The sequence below is a fragment of the Beta vulgaris genome, chromosome 1 (genome assembly GCF_026745355.1).
Source record: "Beta vulgaris subsp. vulgaris cultivar EL10 chromosome 1, EL10.2, whole genome shotgun sequence".
Taxonomy (NCBI): domain Eukaryota; kingdom Viridiplantae; phylum Streptophyta; class Magnoliopsida; order Caryophyllales; family Amaranthaceae; genus Beta; species Beta vulgaris.
In genome coordinates this window covers 38,957,733-38,972,563 of record NC_079202.1, presented here as the reverse complement: position 1 = coordinate 38,972,563, position 14,831 = coordinate 38,957,733, and the positions used below count along the sequence as shown (strand labels likewise).

The 14,831-nt window shown below is 37.4% G+C and overlaps 1 protein-coding gene across 3 annotated transcripts in view; it reads right to left on the bottom strand.

Moving 5' to 3' along the window:
- The window catches only part of LOC104895469 (putative wall-associated receptor kinase-like 11), a 32,044-nt gene extending 19,395 nt beyond the window's left edge, over positions 1–12,649 (bottom strand). The window contains exons 1-2 of one of the 3 annotated variants that reach the window (XM_048643857.2): positions 11,803–11,942; positions 9,522–10,966 (exon numbers count right to left, since the gene is read on the bottom strand). In XM_048643857.2, the coding sequence (XP_048499814.1) occupies positions 9,522–9,600 (79 nt within the window). In that variant the 5' untranslated portion in view covers positions 9,601–10,966; positions 11,803–11,942. Of the gene's footprint in view, positions 1–9,521; positions 10,967–11,802 lie in introns of all 3 variants that reach the window. The other 2 variants (XM_057393347.1, XM_010681989.4) reach the window with 2 other exon arrangements.
- Positions 12,650–14,831: the final 2,182 nt, after the last annotated feature.

Sequence of the window (14,831 nt, the reverse complement as noted above, 5' to 3'; positions counted from 1 at the left end):
AGAGAAACTCAAAGCGACAAATAAGAAACTGTATTGGGGCAACCTTAAAAGAGGAAAAAGGGTACATAGAAAATCTAACTTTTAAGTTGTATTAACTAAGCACAAATTCTTGAAAAAGACGGCCTCACATTAGTGTTAATGTGAGACCAACTAATATTATGCTAACTGTGGAATCAGTTAAGCGCTTGGACCTATTAATTTGCTGTTTTTTTTCAACTAGATATTTGTTGTATTTTTCTTCTTCTTTTATAGTCGTCTTGTTACTTTTGTATCTTCATTTTTTTATCTTTGTTTTTTCTCTTGTTAGTGATGTTACTATAGTACTATACTAGTTTAGTTAAGTTCCTTTGTTCCTATTTTTTGCTACATATCTGTTAATGCAGATGGCTGACCTCCCTCCTAATCATGTTGATTTAGAGGCTTCATCTGAGGAAGTACAGAACTCCCATCCACCCCTAAGGTTGATGCAAAAAAGTAAGGCAAACCAGTACTCATGAAGCCAAACCCTCACTTCAAGCGACAAAGGAAGCTGACTTCAGGTTTTTGGGTAAATTTTAACTTTTTGGATGAACCTGATGAACAAGGTAATCTGGTTTGCCAATGTAAGAAGTGTGGCAAAAAATACAATGCTGATAGTAGTCAAGGCATTGGTAACTTAAAACGTCATGTTCAAAAGTGCAAGAAAAGAACTTTTTTGGTTGTTGGTCAAATGATATTAGATTCTAGTAATACTTCTGGTTCATTGCAAATAGGTTACCTATTGTTGATCGTGCTGTTTTTCGTGAGCTTTTAGCTATTACGATTGTAAAGCATGACTTGCCCTTTAACTTTGTTGAGTATGATGCATTTAAGAGGTGTTTTACTTATATTAATCCGGAAGTAAAATTTGTGACAAGAAACACCCTTAAATCTAATATACTTAAAATGTTTAAGAGAGAGAGAGAGATAGAGAGAAAAGTTAAAAGAAGAGTTGAAGTTAGTTCGTGGCAGAATTTCACTTACTTTTGATTGTTGGACTTCAATTCCACAGATGGCTATAGTTCCTTAACTGCCCATTATGTTGACAACCATTGGTCACTACAGAAAAGAATTATAAATTTCCATTTTATGCCTCCACCTCATACGGGTGTTCATATGTCGGATAAAGTTTATGGTATGTTAAAAGAGTGGGGTATCCAAAAGAAAATTATGTCTATTACTCTTGATAATGCTTCATCTAATGATGTGTTTGCTGAAGTTATTAAATCTGAGCTTGATTTGGTTTGTGAGGGTGAATTATTTCATGTGAGGTGTTGTGCGCACATACTTAATTGTGCAAGATGGGCTTAAGGAAATGGATGGGGCCATAGTTAATGTGAGAGATAGTGTGAAGTATTGTAAAGGATCACAAGCTAGGAGGCAGCGTTTTTTGACATTTGTTGCTCAGGTTGAGCTAGAATCTACTAGAGAATTAAAGCAAGATGTGCCTGCAAGATGGAACTCGACCTACTTAATGCTAGAGAGTGCGTTGTATTTTAAGAAGGCTTTTATTCATTTTCAGAAAGTAGATGCTAATTACACTCACTGCCCTAGTAAACAAGAGTGGGTAAGGATTGAGAAAATTTTTAGATTCTTGAAGGTTTTTTATGAGGTAACTAATGTGTTTTCTGGAACATTGTATCCTACTGCAAACATGTATTCTCCTAATGTGTTAAAGGTACGTTTGTTGTTAAAAGATGAGATGAAAAGTTCTGATAGTTTCATGGTGAAAATGGCATCTAAGATGTTTGATAAATTTTCTAAGTATTGGTCCCATTTTAGCATAATCATGGCTGTGGCAGTTGTTTTAGATCCATGATCTAAGTGGGCATTTGAAAGGGTTTATGGGGTTGTTGACTATATAAGTGAGTTGGCTAAGTTTAAGGAAAAGTTGAATTCCTTATATTATGCGTATATGGCAGAGTCTTCTATACCATCACCAACTTCAAGAGGCTATAATAACAATGATTCTACTGCTGGACAACAGGAGGATGAGCAGTTTGCCATGTCTTCCGATTCGTTTATGACGCTAATCTACTCTAATATGTTCAATTATATCTCTGATCATTTATTTTTTTGCATTTCTTCTTATATATTTATATACATATATATTCATTAATGTTGGATACTTTTTTTTCTACTTAGGATTTTGATAGCTTTACTTCTAAGAATTCTACCATTGATGTCAAGACTGATTGGGAAGTGTACTTACCGGAACTACTAAACCCTCGCACGACCAACATTGACATCTTATATCATTGGAGGACTAATGAGGTGAGGTACCCGATTCTTTCTTTGATGGAAAAGGATATTCTCGCCATCCCTATTTCTACAGTAGCTTCCGAATCAACATTTAGTAGTGGGGGCCGGATTCTTGACTGTTATAGAAGCTCTTTGAAGCCTTCTACTACTGATTCTATCATCTACCTCAAGGATTGGGCTTTTGGTAAAGGTGAGTCAATAATTATCTTGTTTTGTATAGTGTTATTTAGTTCAATATGTTTTCTTATAACTGTCTTGTTTTGTCTTTTATTGTAGGACAAATGGACCCTCAGTTGGAGGAACTATGTGGGAAGATAATGACCATGAAAGTGAATGAATAAAATGAGACCCCTAGCCCACCGGATAGCACGCCTTAAAGACCAGCGGCTCCCATGTCTAGCCAAGCTTGATGCTGATTTTATAATGATGTTTGATGGATTTTGTATTGTAATTGACAGACATTCATATTTTAGTTGCAAATTAACTTTTAGCATATTTACTTTTAACTCTTAAGTCTGTTGGACTGCTGGTTTCTTTGTTTGAAATTTGAATGTTGGTACTTGTGTAGTTGGATACTTGGATTTAACTTTTAATTTTCTGACTTGAAAGTTGGATACAATTGGATGCTGATTTTTTTGTTTTAAATTTGAATGTTGGATGGTTGGAAATTTTGAATAGATCGATGTGTGTTAGAAAAAAAATCGGTAAAAAATCAGGATTAGTTTGGTCAAAATTGAAGCTATTCAACAATCGGGTCAAATAGGTCGGGTTCGGGTCAACCCGATTAACTATGGGTCAGGTTCAGGTTTAATTTTCTGACCTGTTTACCTAAAAAGGTCGGGTTCGGGTTCATAGGTCCTGACCTGTTTACCTAAATAGGTCGACTGAACCTGACCCGACCTGATTGCCAGCCCTAGCGCCAGGATATCCCTATGGGAGTTGTCAAAATTAACCTTTCATTCCTAACCCTAATCCTGCGTATGATCAAGCCAGAGGTATACTAATTTACCACCAAATTCTATTAACTCCTGGCAGGACATGCAAGTGCAATTTATAAATCATTTTGCATGCACTGAACTTGGAGTGACTTTAAGTGATCTGGCCAGAATTCAACAAAAGTTAGGAGAGTTTGTAGAAGACTACATATCTAGATTCAAAATGGCTAATATTAGGTGTCATGTTAGCATTCCAGAAAAGAGTTTGTACAAAACACTAGTAGAATAAATGCTATTTGCTGCGGTGATATTGATGCGGTTTTACCTATACGCAGCAATATAACACGCAAAAAGAAAAATAGAAATTGACAATATTGCTGCCGTTCCCGCCCAAAACCGCAGCAATATTGTCTAATCGATACTTTTTAAAAATAAAGTGGGCGCCTGAACAACAAATATTGCTGCGGTTTCCACTTAGGACCGCAACAATATATTAAAAAAATGTTATTTTAACCTATTGCTGCGGTTCCTACCAAAAAACCGCAACAATAGGCTTTTAAAATTAAAAATATAAAAAACCATCTAGGGTTCCTCTCTTTCAGTTCACGCACTCAGCGTTCCTGCAAAAAAAAAGCCCTTTTCCACTCTATCCTCCTCCTCTCACTCTCTCTCCTTCACTCTTCCAGATTCAAACTCCTTTCAATCTCTCTCCTCCTCTCTTCCAGATTCGAACTCCTCCTTTCACTCTCTCAGATTCGACACTCTCACTCCTTCCCTCACCCTCTCGCATAGCTTCGTCGGTCAACAAGAACTAACGGCGTCTCGCCAGATTCGCCAGCCTCTCTCCTTCTCTCGTCCTCTCGCGTAGCTTCACCGGTCGACAAGATATAACAGCGTCGCTCGCCAAATTCGTCACTCGCACTCCTCTCGCGTAGCTTGTCCTTCGCCGGTCGACAAGAAACTACGGTGTCGGTCGCCAGATCCGACCGTTCATTCGTCGCGACGTCGCTCGCCAGATTCAACAACTCGAATTGGTTGCTCGTCGGCCTTAGTCTTTCTCCTCGCCGTCGGCCTTATATCTTTCTCCTCGCCAGATTCAACAACTCGAATTGGTTGCAAGTCGCAGCTTGAATTCGCTATGTCTTGGATGAATTTCTTTGAATTAGTTTTATTTAAGTATTGATTGGTTAATTGTTTTCCAGATCTAGTAATATTTAAGTTTTTTGTATTTTTTTTGTTTTTTAGAATGAATATAATGTTATGTTTTTTTATTTTTTTTTCTTTATGTATTTGTTTTAATATGAGTTGAATATCTTTTATAAGAGCATATCTATTATTATTCTGAATTTGTTATGTTTTATTTTTTTCAGCATTTTTTTTTTCAAATTTGATGGCGAAACGCAAAAAAAAAAAAAAATTTTTTGACCTGCACCAGTACATATTGCTGCGGTTTTGACTAGGAACCGTAGCAATATGGTACACTATATTGCTGCGGTTTAAAACCGCATCAATATAATTAATACCTATTGCTGCTCCCTTAATTGCTGCACGCCCCAAACTGTAGCAATAGGGCACTTTTTAACCGCATCAAGTAGCATTTATTCTACTAGTGAATGGCTCACGAGGGAATGTTAATTCAGTTTCGGAAAAGGTTTGATGGTCTTGCCTTTGGCGATTTTGTTGAACTAGCAGATTAGCTATAAGATATGAGAGAAACCTACAAGCTGAAAGTGCAGTAAGACACTAAAGTTTCTTCGCTCATAATGAGGAACCCCTTCTACTTTGAAACCGCACAAGAAGTGGACGTGGCAGAAATCATTCATGGAGTACCTTATAAGTGTTCTCCTCTAGAGAAGAAAGATTTTCTGGCACCTAAGGATTTGAAATCTGGGCAAAAGAAGACATATACTTTTGATGCTAAGAAATTTAATGCTATTTTCGATGGGTTATTATCTAACAAAAAGATAAAACTGATAGGAAGGCATAAAGTAAGAACTACTGATGAAGTTAAGGGTAAAAAATACTGTAAATGGCTTGATGCAGTAACTCATGACACGTTTAAGTGCATTGTTTTTAGAAATAAAATCCAGGATGAAATTGATAAGAAAAATATCATGTTTCTGGATGATGAAGATGTCAATGTGGTTGGAATGGACAAACAATTTGAAATATTCTATGGTATGGTAGAGATTAATAATGTTTACTATCACTTTGTAGTCATCTTAAGCAACTGAAATAGGTAACCAACTCCTTAATAGATTGCTTGATGAAGGAATATTCGTTATGCCGAAGATAGCCAATGAAGAAGGATTGGAATATATGTGCAGATGGCATATGGATGGGTCACATACAACAGACCAATGCCAAGTATTCAGAGGATTCTTAACTAGGCAACTAAGTCTCAAAAGACTAGTTGTCTCAGAAGTGGAACAACATGCCATGGAGCTAGAAGCCTACTAGACCAACTTAGCCAAACTAAGGCGCCTGTTAGTTCCAACCCAGCTCTAAGCCTGGCGATGCCTGAGGAAAGAGCTAAGACCTATAAAGAGGTATCTAAAAAATTCCCATTGCAAATGAGGGCAATAGAAGGGTTGTAGGCTTTGAGAAGTTGAATGTGCTTATAATGTGCAGATATGCTAACCTTTGAAATAGTTAGAACTCAGATCATCCCAAATGATACTGCATATGTACCTGCTTATCTACGTCCATTATAGAAAAGGTCTAGAAGTCAAGGACCAAAAAAAAAGTAATGGTTCCGGCTCACACTTTTCCTCAAAAGGAAAAGAAAGGGAGCTAAGTCAAACTCCTGTGCCCAAAATTCTTAAAAAAGCGTAAACCCCCATGGGCTAAGGAGATATACGGATTAAATCAGTAGTGAGTGCAGCGCCACTACAAGATGTCCAAAACTTACCTAAAAGTAGGACATTAAAGATGAAAGAGCTGAGTGCAAAAGCTGTTGCAGCAAGGGCCCAGATTAGCACTCAAAATGTACATGAGTCCCTTATCGCAAATATAAGAATTGATGAAGAGGCTCTATAAGCTGGCATCACTAAATTGCCCCGTTTGGAAGAAGAACAATGTGGTGCATCATTTACAAAGAATGATGGCCAACAACCTCCAGGAGGTGATTCTGTTGTGAAAGAGACGCCAGGGAATGGCTTAAATGAGGACTATGATTCAGAGTTTGGATATGAGGATTTGGACTTACTGGTGTCAGACAATGACTTAGTGTTGGATGGAGACCCATTGATGAATGAGCCTCAGACAGATATGGGAGAGAGCCAAAACATGCGGTGCAATGTGGTCATGCTACCAATGGAGTTTAGAAAGTCAGAAGACCAGCCAAGATTCCAGACCAATACTACATCATGGGCAGACAAAGTTGATAAGGAAGAGAGGGCATGTAAATTAAAAATTACTTCTTCTCAAAGCTTGCCATCTTATTTGAATGCACCTAATAAGACATATTTAAAGGCTAACCTATAGAAATTGATTATAGATAAAATCTTTGGGTCATTTGATGTTGATTTTGAGGGAGTTCATCTAGGCAAAGTATTAGTGGACGCTGGAGCCACTGTTAATATTATGCCACTCTACGTGTTTAGAAAACTAGGAAGAAGTAGAAAAGATTTGCATAACATACAAATTAACATAACTGGTTTTTCTGGTTTGTTAGAAAAAGTGGAAGGAATGACTATCTTAAAAATAAGGGTATGAACTAAAGCTACTTATACTGGTTTCTTCATAGTCGGTAGTGGTACTATTTATAATGCCATACCAGGAAGAGATTGGTTACATAATAATTATGCTATTCCATTATCACTCCAGCAGGTCCTAGTCCTATGGGATGGTGACACCTATGAAATGGTACACGATGATGATGAAATTTTCCGAATCATATCTCCTGATTATGTGTTTGTCAAGGAATCTCTAAAGTCAGTTCCTACTATCAAAAACGAGGTTGCTCTACAACTTGAGTCACAAACTCACTAAGAGATAGAAGACTCAAGTGCAATTCTCATTGACGAAGTCGAGGACGTCCCAGAATTTGAAGACATTCAATCAAAATATGAATATATTCAACAGGCGTTGAACTATGATTAGCCACTAGCTCTTCTTAGCTTATAGAGTTAGAATGTACTTTTCTTATAAAAGTTTATGGTTTTTTCACCAAGTACCCCCCGAGTTTTTCAAAAAATTCACGTGGTACCCTCCAACTTTTCAAAATACACATGCTACCCCTAAGTTTAATAATAATTTACGTGTTACCCTCAAATACCCTTAATGACTAAAGACATTAACCGCCGTTAGTCATAAATCCCAATTTTCTATTTTAAACCCTATAATGCTAACCCTACCCTAACCCAAGCCCTAACCCTATCCCACCACCCCCTTGCGCACCCTCCCCCCACCCCTTCCATCCCCCACCCCATCAACCTCCCCTCCCCTCCCACACCCCACGCAACCCTCCTTCAACTACCCTCCCACCACCCTACCACCCCTTCCTTAACCCTACCACCACCCCTGCCATCCCCCACCCCAAAAACCTCCCCCTCCCCCACCCCTACCCTCCCCCACCCAACACAACCCCCATCCCCACCCCTCGCAGCTTGGTTTCCCCTGCCCCCCTCGTCGAAAATCGAATTTGAGCCTAGAACCAGGTGAGGGAGGCGCTAGCAGCAAGCGCGACGAGAGCCCAAAATCAGGTGAGGGAGGCGTTGGCAGCACGCATGACGAGAGCCCAGAACCAGGTGAGGGAGCTGTAGTAGCAAGCACGATGAAAGCCCAGAACCAGGAGGCGTAGCAGCACTAAGGACGACATGGTAGGGGAGGGAGGGGCAAAGGAAGGAGGAGCTACGGGGGGTGGGGGAGGGGCTGCGTGGGGTGGGGCGATGGCAGGGGTGGTGGGAGGGTGATGGAGGGATTGGTGGGTTAGGTTTAGTTTAAGAGTTAGGGTTAGCATTATAGGGTTATTTAGGGTTTAAAACAGGAAAATAGGATTAATGACCAACGACGGTTAACACCTTTAGTCATTAAGGGTATTTGAGGGTACCACCTGAATTATTATTAAACTTAGGGGTACCTTGTATATTTTGAAAAGTTGGAGGGTACCACATGAATTTTTTGAAAACTCAGGAGCACTTGGTGAAAAAACCGAAAAAGTTTATTATGTCTTAAATTAAGAAGAATGTTGTAAAGGGTTCACCCTTGTTGTTGATCAAATTATGAAAGATTTAGTTTTTAGAAAATACCAAGAGGGTTTTTTTATAAACTATAATACATGTTGCTCAATTTTACACGAAACTGAATCTTTAAAAGAAGAGGATGAAAAATTATGGGCTAAAAGTGAGGATATTAAACAGGAAGTTCATGATCCACTAGAGTAAATAAATTTAGGGGACAATGAAAATCCACGTGTTACTTACATAAAGAAGCTCCTCACCAACCAAGAAAAACAGGAAATAGTAGAAATTCTAAAAGAATTTAAGGACTGTTTTGCTTGGGAATATCATGAAATGCCTGGTATTGGTAGGAAAATATCAAGGAAGGATTTTAGCCTGTGGCACAAAGTCCTAGAAGACTAGTGTCTAAATTGATAGAGCCTATACAAGAGCAAATAAACAAACTCCTTAAGACAAAGTTCATAAGGCTTGCCAATATGCTGACTGGATTTCTAATATAGTCCCAATAGTTAAGAAAAATGGTAAGATACGAATCTGCATTGAGTTTAGGGATTTAAATTAAGTAACACCTAAGGATCAATATCTAATGCCTGTAGTTGATCTCCCAATAGATGCAGCATCAAGATATGAATACATATCTTCTATAGAAGGATATGCAGGATATCACCAGTTATGGATTGCACAAGAGGACTGTAATAAAACAGCCTTCAGATGTCCAAAGTCTCTAGGCTTGTTTGAATATGTGGCTATGTCTTGCTGGAGCTACGTACCAACGAGCAATGGACGCAATCTCTAAGGACATGATTGGTAAGATCATGGAAGCATATGTGGATGTATGTTCGTAACATCTCTCCGACCAAATCAAACACAATATGAAACTTAGCATGGTGTTAAGCCTTCGGTAAGCCACTTAAAAGTCTTTGGTTGTATTTCCTATGCCTTAATTAAATCTTCTCGTCACAAACTTGAACAAAAATCAAAAAATGTATATGTGTTGGTTATAGTTTGCAATCTAAGGTTTATAGGTTGTATCATCCAATTAGTGGCAAAATTATCATTAGTAGAGATGTTATATTTAATGAGGCAGGAAGTTGGTCTTAGAGTTTCGATAATGACGGAATACCTGTTCCGTTAACGGGAAACTCAGAGGTTCCAGATGTTGTCGATGCAAAGAATGACAACACCACCCTCCTCACCACCATCCTCTCAGAGTACTACTCCAGCAGACATCACACCATCCACAACAAGTTCATCTTCTTCCAATGAAACACCTCCAAAGAAGTTCCGATCATTGAAGGAAATTTATGAAACCTGTGATTTCGCGCTCTCTATTTCTGATCCTGTTTTGTATTCTGACGCTGCAAAAGAACAGATGTGGCAGAATGCAATGACACAAGAAATAAACTCCATTGAGAAGAACAACACATGGCAGCTAGTTGATCTTCCAGCAGACAAAAATGTAATCGGGCTAAAGTGGGTGTTCCGCACAAAGTATCATGCTGATGGAAGTGTCTAAAAGTTTAAAGCTCGGTTGGTGGCTAAAGGTTATGCACAAGAGCACGGTGTGGACTATGATGAGACTTTCTCGCCCGTGGCTCGCTTTGAAACGGTGAGAACTTTTTTAGCTTTAGCTGCTCAACTTGGCTGGACTGTTTTTCAGTTTGATGTGAAATCAGCGTTTTTGAATGGAGAATTGAATGAGGAAGTGTTTGTTGAACAACCTGAAGGCTTTGTTGTTTCGGGACAGGAAAACAAAGTCTATAAGTTGTGCAACGCTTTGTATGGCCTTAAGCAAGTCCCGCGTGCATGGTATAATAAAATTGACTCTTATTTTCTTGAAAATGGCTTTAAGAGGAGCGATAATGAGTCAAATATTTATTTGAAAAAGAAGGGTGAGAACGAGTTCTTAGTTGTTTGCTTATATGTTGATGATATAATATACATGGGGTGTAGTGAGTCAATTATATCTGAATTTAAGTCATGTATGATGAAGAAATTTGAGATGTCTGATTTGGGATTGTTGCACTATTTTCTTGGATTAGAGGTGAAGCAAGGACCTGATGGTATCTTCCTCTCTCAACGTAAGTTTGCAATGGACCTTGTGAAAAGGTTTAATTTGACGAGGTACAAATCTGCGTGTACTCCGATGAATGTGAATGAGAAGCTGGTAGAAAATGATGGCAGTGGAGTAGCACATGCACGATATTATAGAAGCATGGTGGGAGGACTCAACTATCTCTCACACACTAGACCAGACATCGCACTCTTGGTGGGCATTGTTTCAAGGTTTATGCAGAATCCTACAAAGCACCATCTTGGAGCAGTGAAGAGAATTCTACAGTATGTGGCTGGAACGACAGACAATGGTCTTTGATATAGCATTGTTCGAGAAATTAAGTTGGTTGGCTATTGTGACAGTGATTGGGCTGGCTCTCATGATGATAGGAAAAGCACTTCCGGGTATCTTTTTACTCTTGCCTCCAGTATCATCTCTTGGTCCTCTAAAAAACAAAGCATTGTGGCTCTATCCTCTTCCGAAGCTGAATATACAACAATTACTTCAGCTTCCTGTTATATGAATAAGAAGGTTACTGGCATACTTTCTTCAAGATATATTGTGATAACATGTCTGCAATTGAGCTTACAAAGAATGTTGTTTTCCATAGTCGTACAAAGCACATTGACATTCGTCATCATTTTATTCGAGACTTAGTGGCAAAGAAATTGCTTGAAGTGAAGCATTGTAACACACACCAACAAGTAGCTGATATACTAACCAAGTCACTTGCATCAGCAAACCATGAATACTTCAGATTGCAAATGGGAGTGTGTAACTTTGAATCAAGGGAGCATGTTGGATAAATCAGTTATGTTTCAAAGTTTTTGTGTTGACTTTTCATTATATTTAGGAATAAGTGTTTAGTGGTCATTAGTTCGTTAGCATAAGTTTAGAGGTTCTGTTTTTTGTGTTTTCAACGTGGGTCCATGTACTCAACTTTATTTGCTTTTTTTGTTAGGTGTAAAGCCTATTTAAAGGTTCTTTATCTTTCATTAATAGATTAAGTGAGTACATACTTTTCTACTATCATATATTTATATGTATACTTGTATTGGGTTGTCATGTACAATTTAGATAATATAATTGTAATGTCATAATATTTTAAAAATAATTTCTTATTGTCAAAATTACACATTCTTTTCACATTTAAAGGATAATTACACATCATTTTAAAAATTAGGATCCAATTTTGAGATTAGAACAGGGCCTTTAATATGTTTAAGACTGTCCTACTTAAATTTTATAGTAGACTTCGATTTAAGTTTAATTTGAGGAAGGGAGGAATAGTAATTTTATCTACAAGCAGTGTGATGAGACAAATTAACAATAAGGCTAGTGTGCTTACTGAAAGTAAGTGAATGATATCCCCATTCAATTACAACAGGTACGGCGGCAGAGATTCCTGGCATTGATGGTGCTCCAGTTTCATACCGGGGATGAGCCGTCAAGAAGGCAGACCTGCAATTTCCCGACGAACTGTTGGTGCTTATTGCGCTTATACCATATTGTTTGATTACGGCTGATTCAGGGAAGGGTACGTAGCAACATCGATATCCGGAGCATTTGTTTTCTCTGACAACCGCTGAAGGTGGATTTATGCTACAAACTGAGGTGCATCCTCCTAAGATTCCACCCGTTTCATTGTATAACATGGCGTGTCCATAGCATCCAACTGATACCATACTATTTCCACGAGCAAAGTATCTGAAGGGCGAATTATTGAGGTTGGGGCTCGTCCACATTTCTTTTGTACTACCGCATGCAACAATTGATGGAATTTTTACAGTTACATAACCACCATCATCGTTTGAGTCCTTGAATTTAACTACAAAATCTATGTTGAGAATCTCCAGATTGAATTTCTTTAGAAAAGGTATAGGTGATGCTGGAGAGGATGAATTACAAGAGACGGCAAAGTTTGGTTCGAAGGAGTAGTGGTCAGGCCCGATTCCAAATGGGTAGGGTATTGCAATTTTTCCACATTGGTATATGCATTCTGTCTCATTACGTTGCTCAGATAGTTTCCATAAACAAGATGAGAAGAGTATTGATACAAGAAATGTGAATGGGTTCAGGATTGTCATTTTGGCTATTCATCAATTTCTAGAGCTTCACCATTGATATAATGGTCAACCGTTTTGTTCTACATTGCGTGCCGTGTTTCTTTTCTTCGTTTCAAATATCATTAATATGTAATAACGACGCAGCCAGCTCCGTTTGTACTGTTAATTTCTTTTCAATTTGTTGCTCAATTACCGCTGTTAAAAGATGACCCGATATGAGAAATCTATTACAAAGCGAAAATGACTTGATTTGATTGGACTAGAAACACTGATCACTCGACCCAATCCAAAATCATCCTGACATTCGAATTGGTTCAAGAATTTGAGATCTAAAACCAAACTGCACCCACCGCAAAAATGACGTGACATTATAATTTGTCTGAGGTGGATCCAAAATTTTTGAGATGGAGTACCGATAACATAAAATCAAATGAAACAAAATATGATGTTAGGTTTAATTTACGACTCACAATTCAACAAAAAATAATATCAAAATTCAATAAACGATTCAAATAAATAAATAGAAATTACAAGTACATCCGATGATTTTTTATTGATTATTGGAACCTCCAAGTTATTATCTTCAATTGGAGGATGTTTTGATGGGAGAAGATAAAGTTATAGATTTTTGTGATTTTCCTCCAGCTTCCTTGCAAAAGGATCTAAACCTTTTTTTCTTCATCTTCCAATTCTAGCATCTATAAGAACATAAATACATCATTAGAGATTCATTCTAAGGTCTCTGATTTACATTCACAACCTATAATTTATTTCAATTCACCTATTTTCGATGCACAACATCTGAATTAGATTCATCTAATTTCAATATCGCAACTTCTAATTAAATATTCTAGTTTATAACATCTAATTTAATTTCACAACTTCGAATTTCAAATTTCACTTAAACTAATTTCAATTCATAATAACAAATATCTATTAAAAATAGAGCTCTATAGATCAAGATTATACCTTCATATTTCTACGAAAACAAATAATTATATTTTTCAATAGGTAAAGGTCCATAAATTGGCACAAAGTAATAATATTTTTCGAGAAAAAAGAACTTTACCTCCTATTTTCTGGCTATCGAAAATCGATTATAAAGGACTTGAGAAAATAGAAAAAAAAAAGTAGAGAGAGAAAGAGAGTTAAAAACAGAGAAATGTGAAAAAAAAAAAGAAACAAAAAAGTGAACTGACGGATTCACATAGGAGAGAGAAAGAGAGAGAAATGAGAGTGACTTCAGTAATTAAAGTACAACTTTGTTTTCTTTTTTTTTTCTTTTTTTCACATACCAACTTTACTTTCTTCATATCTTTTTAAGGAATGGGGGTATGGTTGTAGCCACTGTACCCCCCTAAATCCGCCACTGGTTTGATCAATAAGTAAAAATTCAAGCAAAACTTGTACCCAACATATTGTGATGACTAAAAACGTGATTTAACCCAATATGACTTGAATTTAACACGAAATATATTTTACCCGACCCTTACTAGCATCACCCATTTTTAACTCAACCTCTTTTTTACCTGACCTACATATCTACCTTCAACAGAATTTGTTGTTCAGTCATTGAAAGAGCGTCGATGAAGCCAAGCGTGGTGTTGGAGAAAGATCATGACCTGACCGTGCTGTTGGAGAAAGACCATAACATGGCCGTGGTGTTCAATGATCACTACATGATGCTTATTTTGGGCTTGTTTTTTTTTTTTTTTTTTTTTTTTTTTTTTTTTTTGCAGTTTTCCTTACTACATTCGGATTCCTTTCAACCCTAAAGCATAAATATGTTTAGAAGTTGTTTTGGCTTATCATGATTATTATTTTTCTAAAATAAGAAAGAAGAGAGAGCTTTAGAGAAATCTCGAGATCTTGTAATCACCATTAAAGAACATCTTGATTCCTAGTGCATAGTTCGTGGTTGATGTGTTTTCTACGGTTTCTACGTAATCTCTTTTATCGCTTTCTTTAATTCGTTATTCTATTATTGTTTGAGACTGATTTCTAGATTTATAGACATACCTAAGAATGTGCAATTGGCATCAAGAGCTTAGTTGGGGTATTGTCTAGATCTGGAGCAATTAACCATGGAGGACGATGCGAAGATGAAGAAGTTTTGTGGGAAATATTTCGTCTTTTGGAAGATGCAAATGGAGGAATACTTGTACCAAAACAAAATTTATCAACCACTCCATGAGAAGAAGCCTACACTAGTGGAAAGAACCTTATCTATCACTTAGTAACAGATGCGGTTTTACAAAATCGCATTAGAAAATCAATTTAAAAAATGGGAAGGAAAGCTGGGAGGAAACTC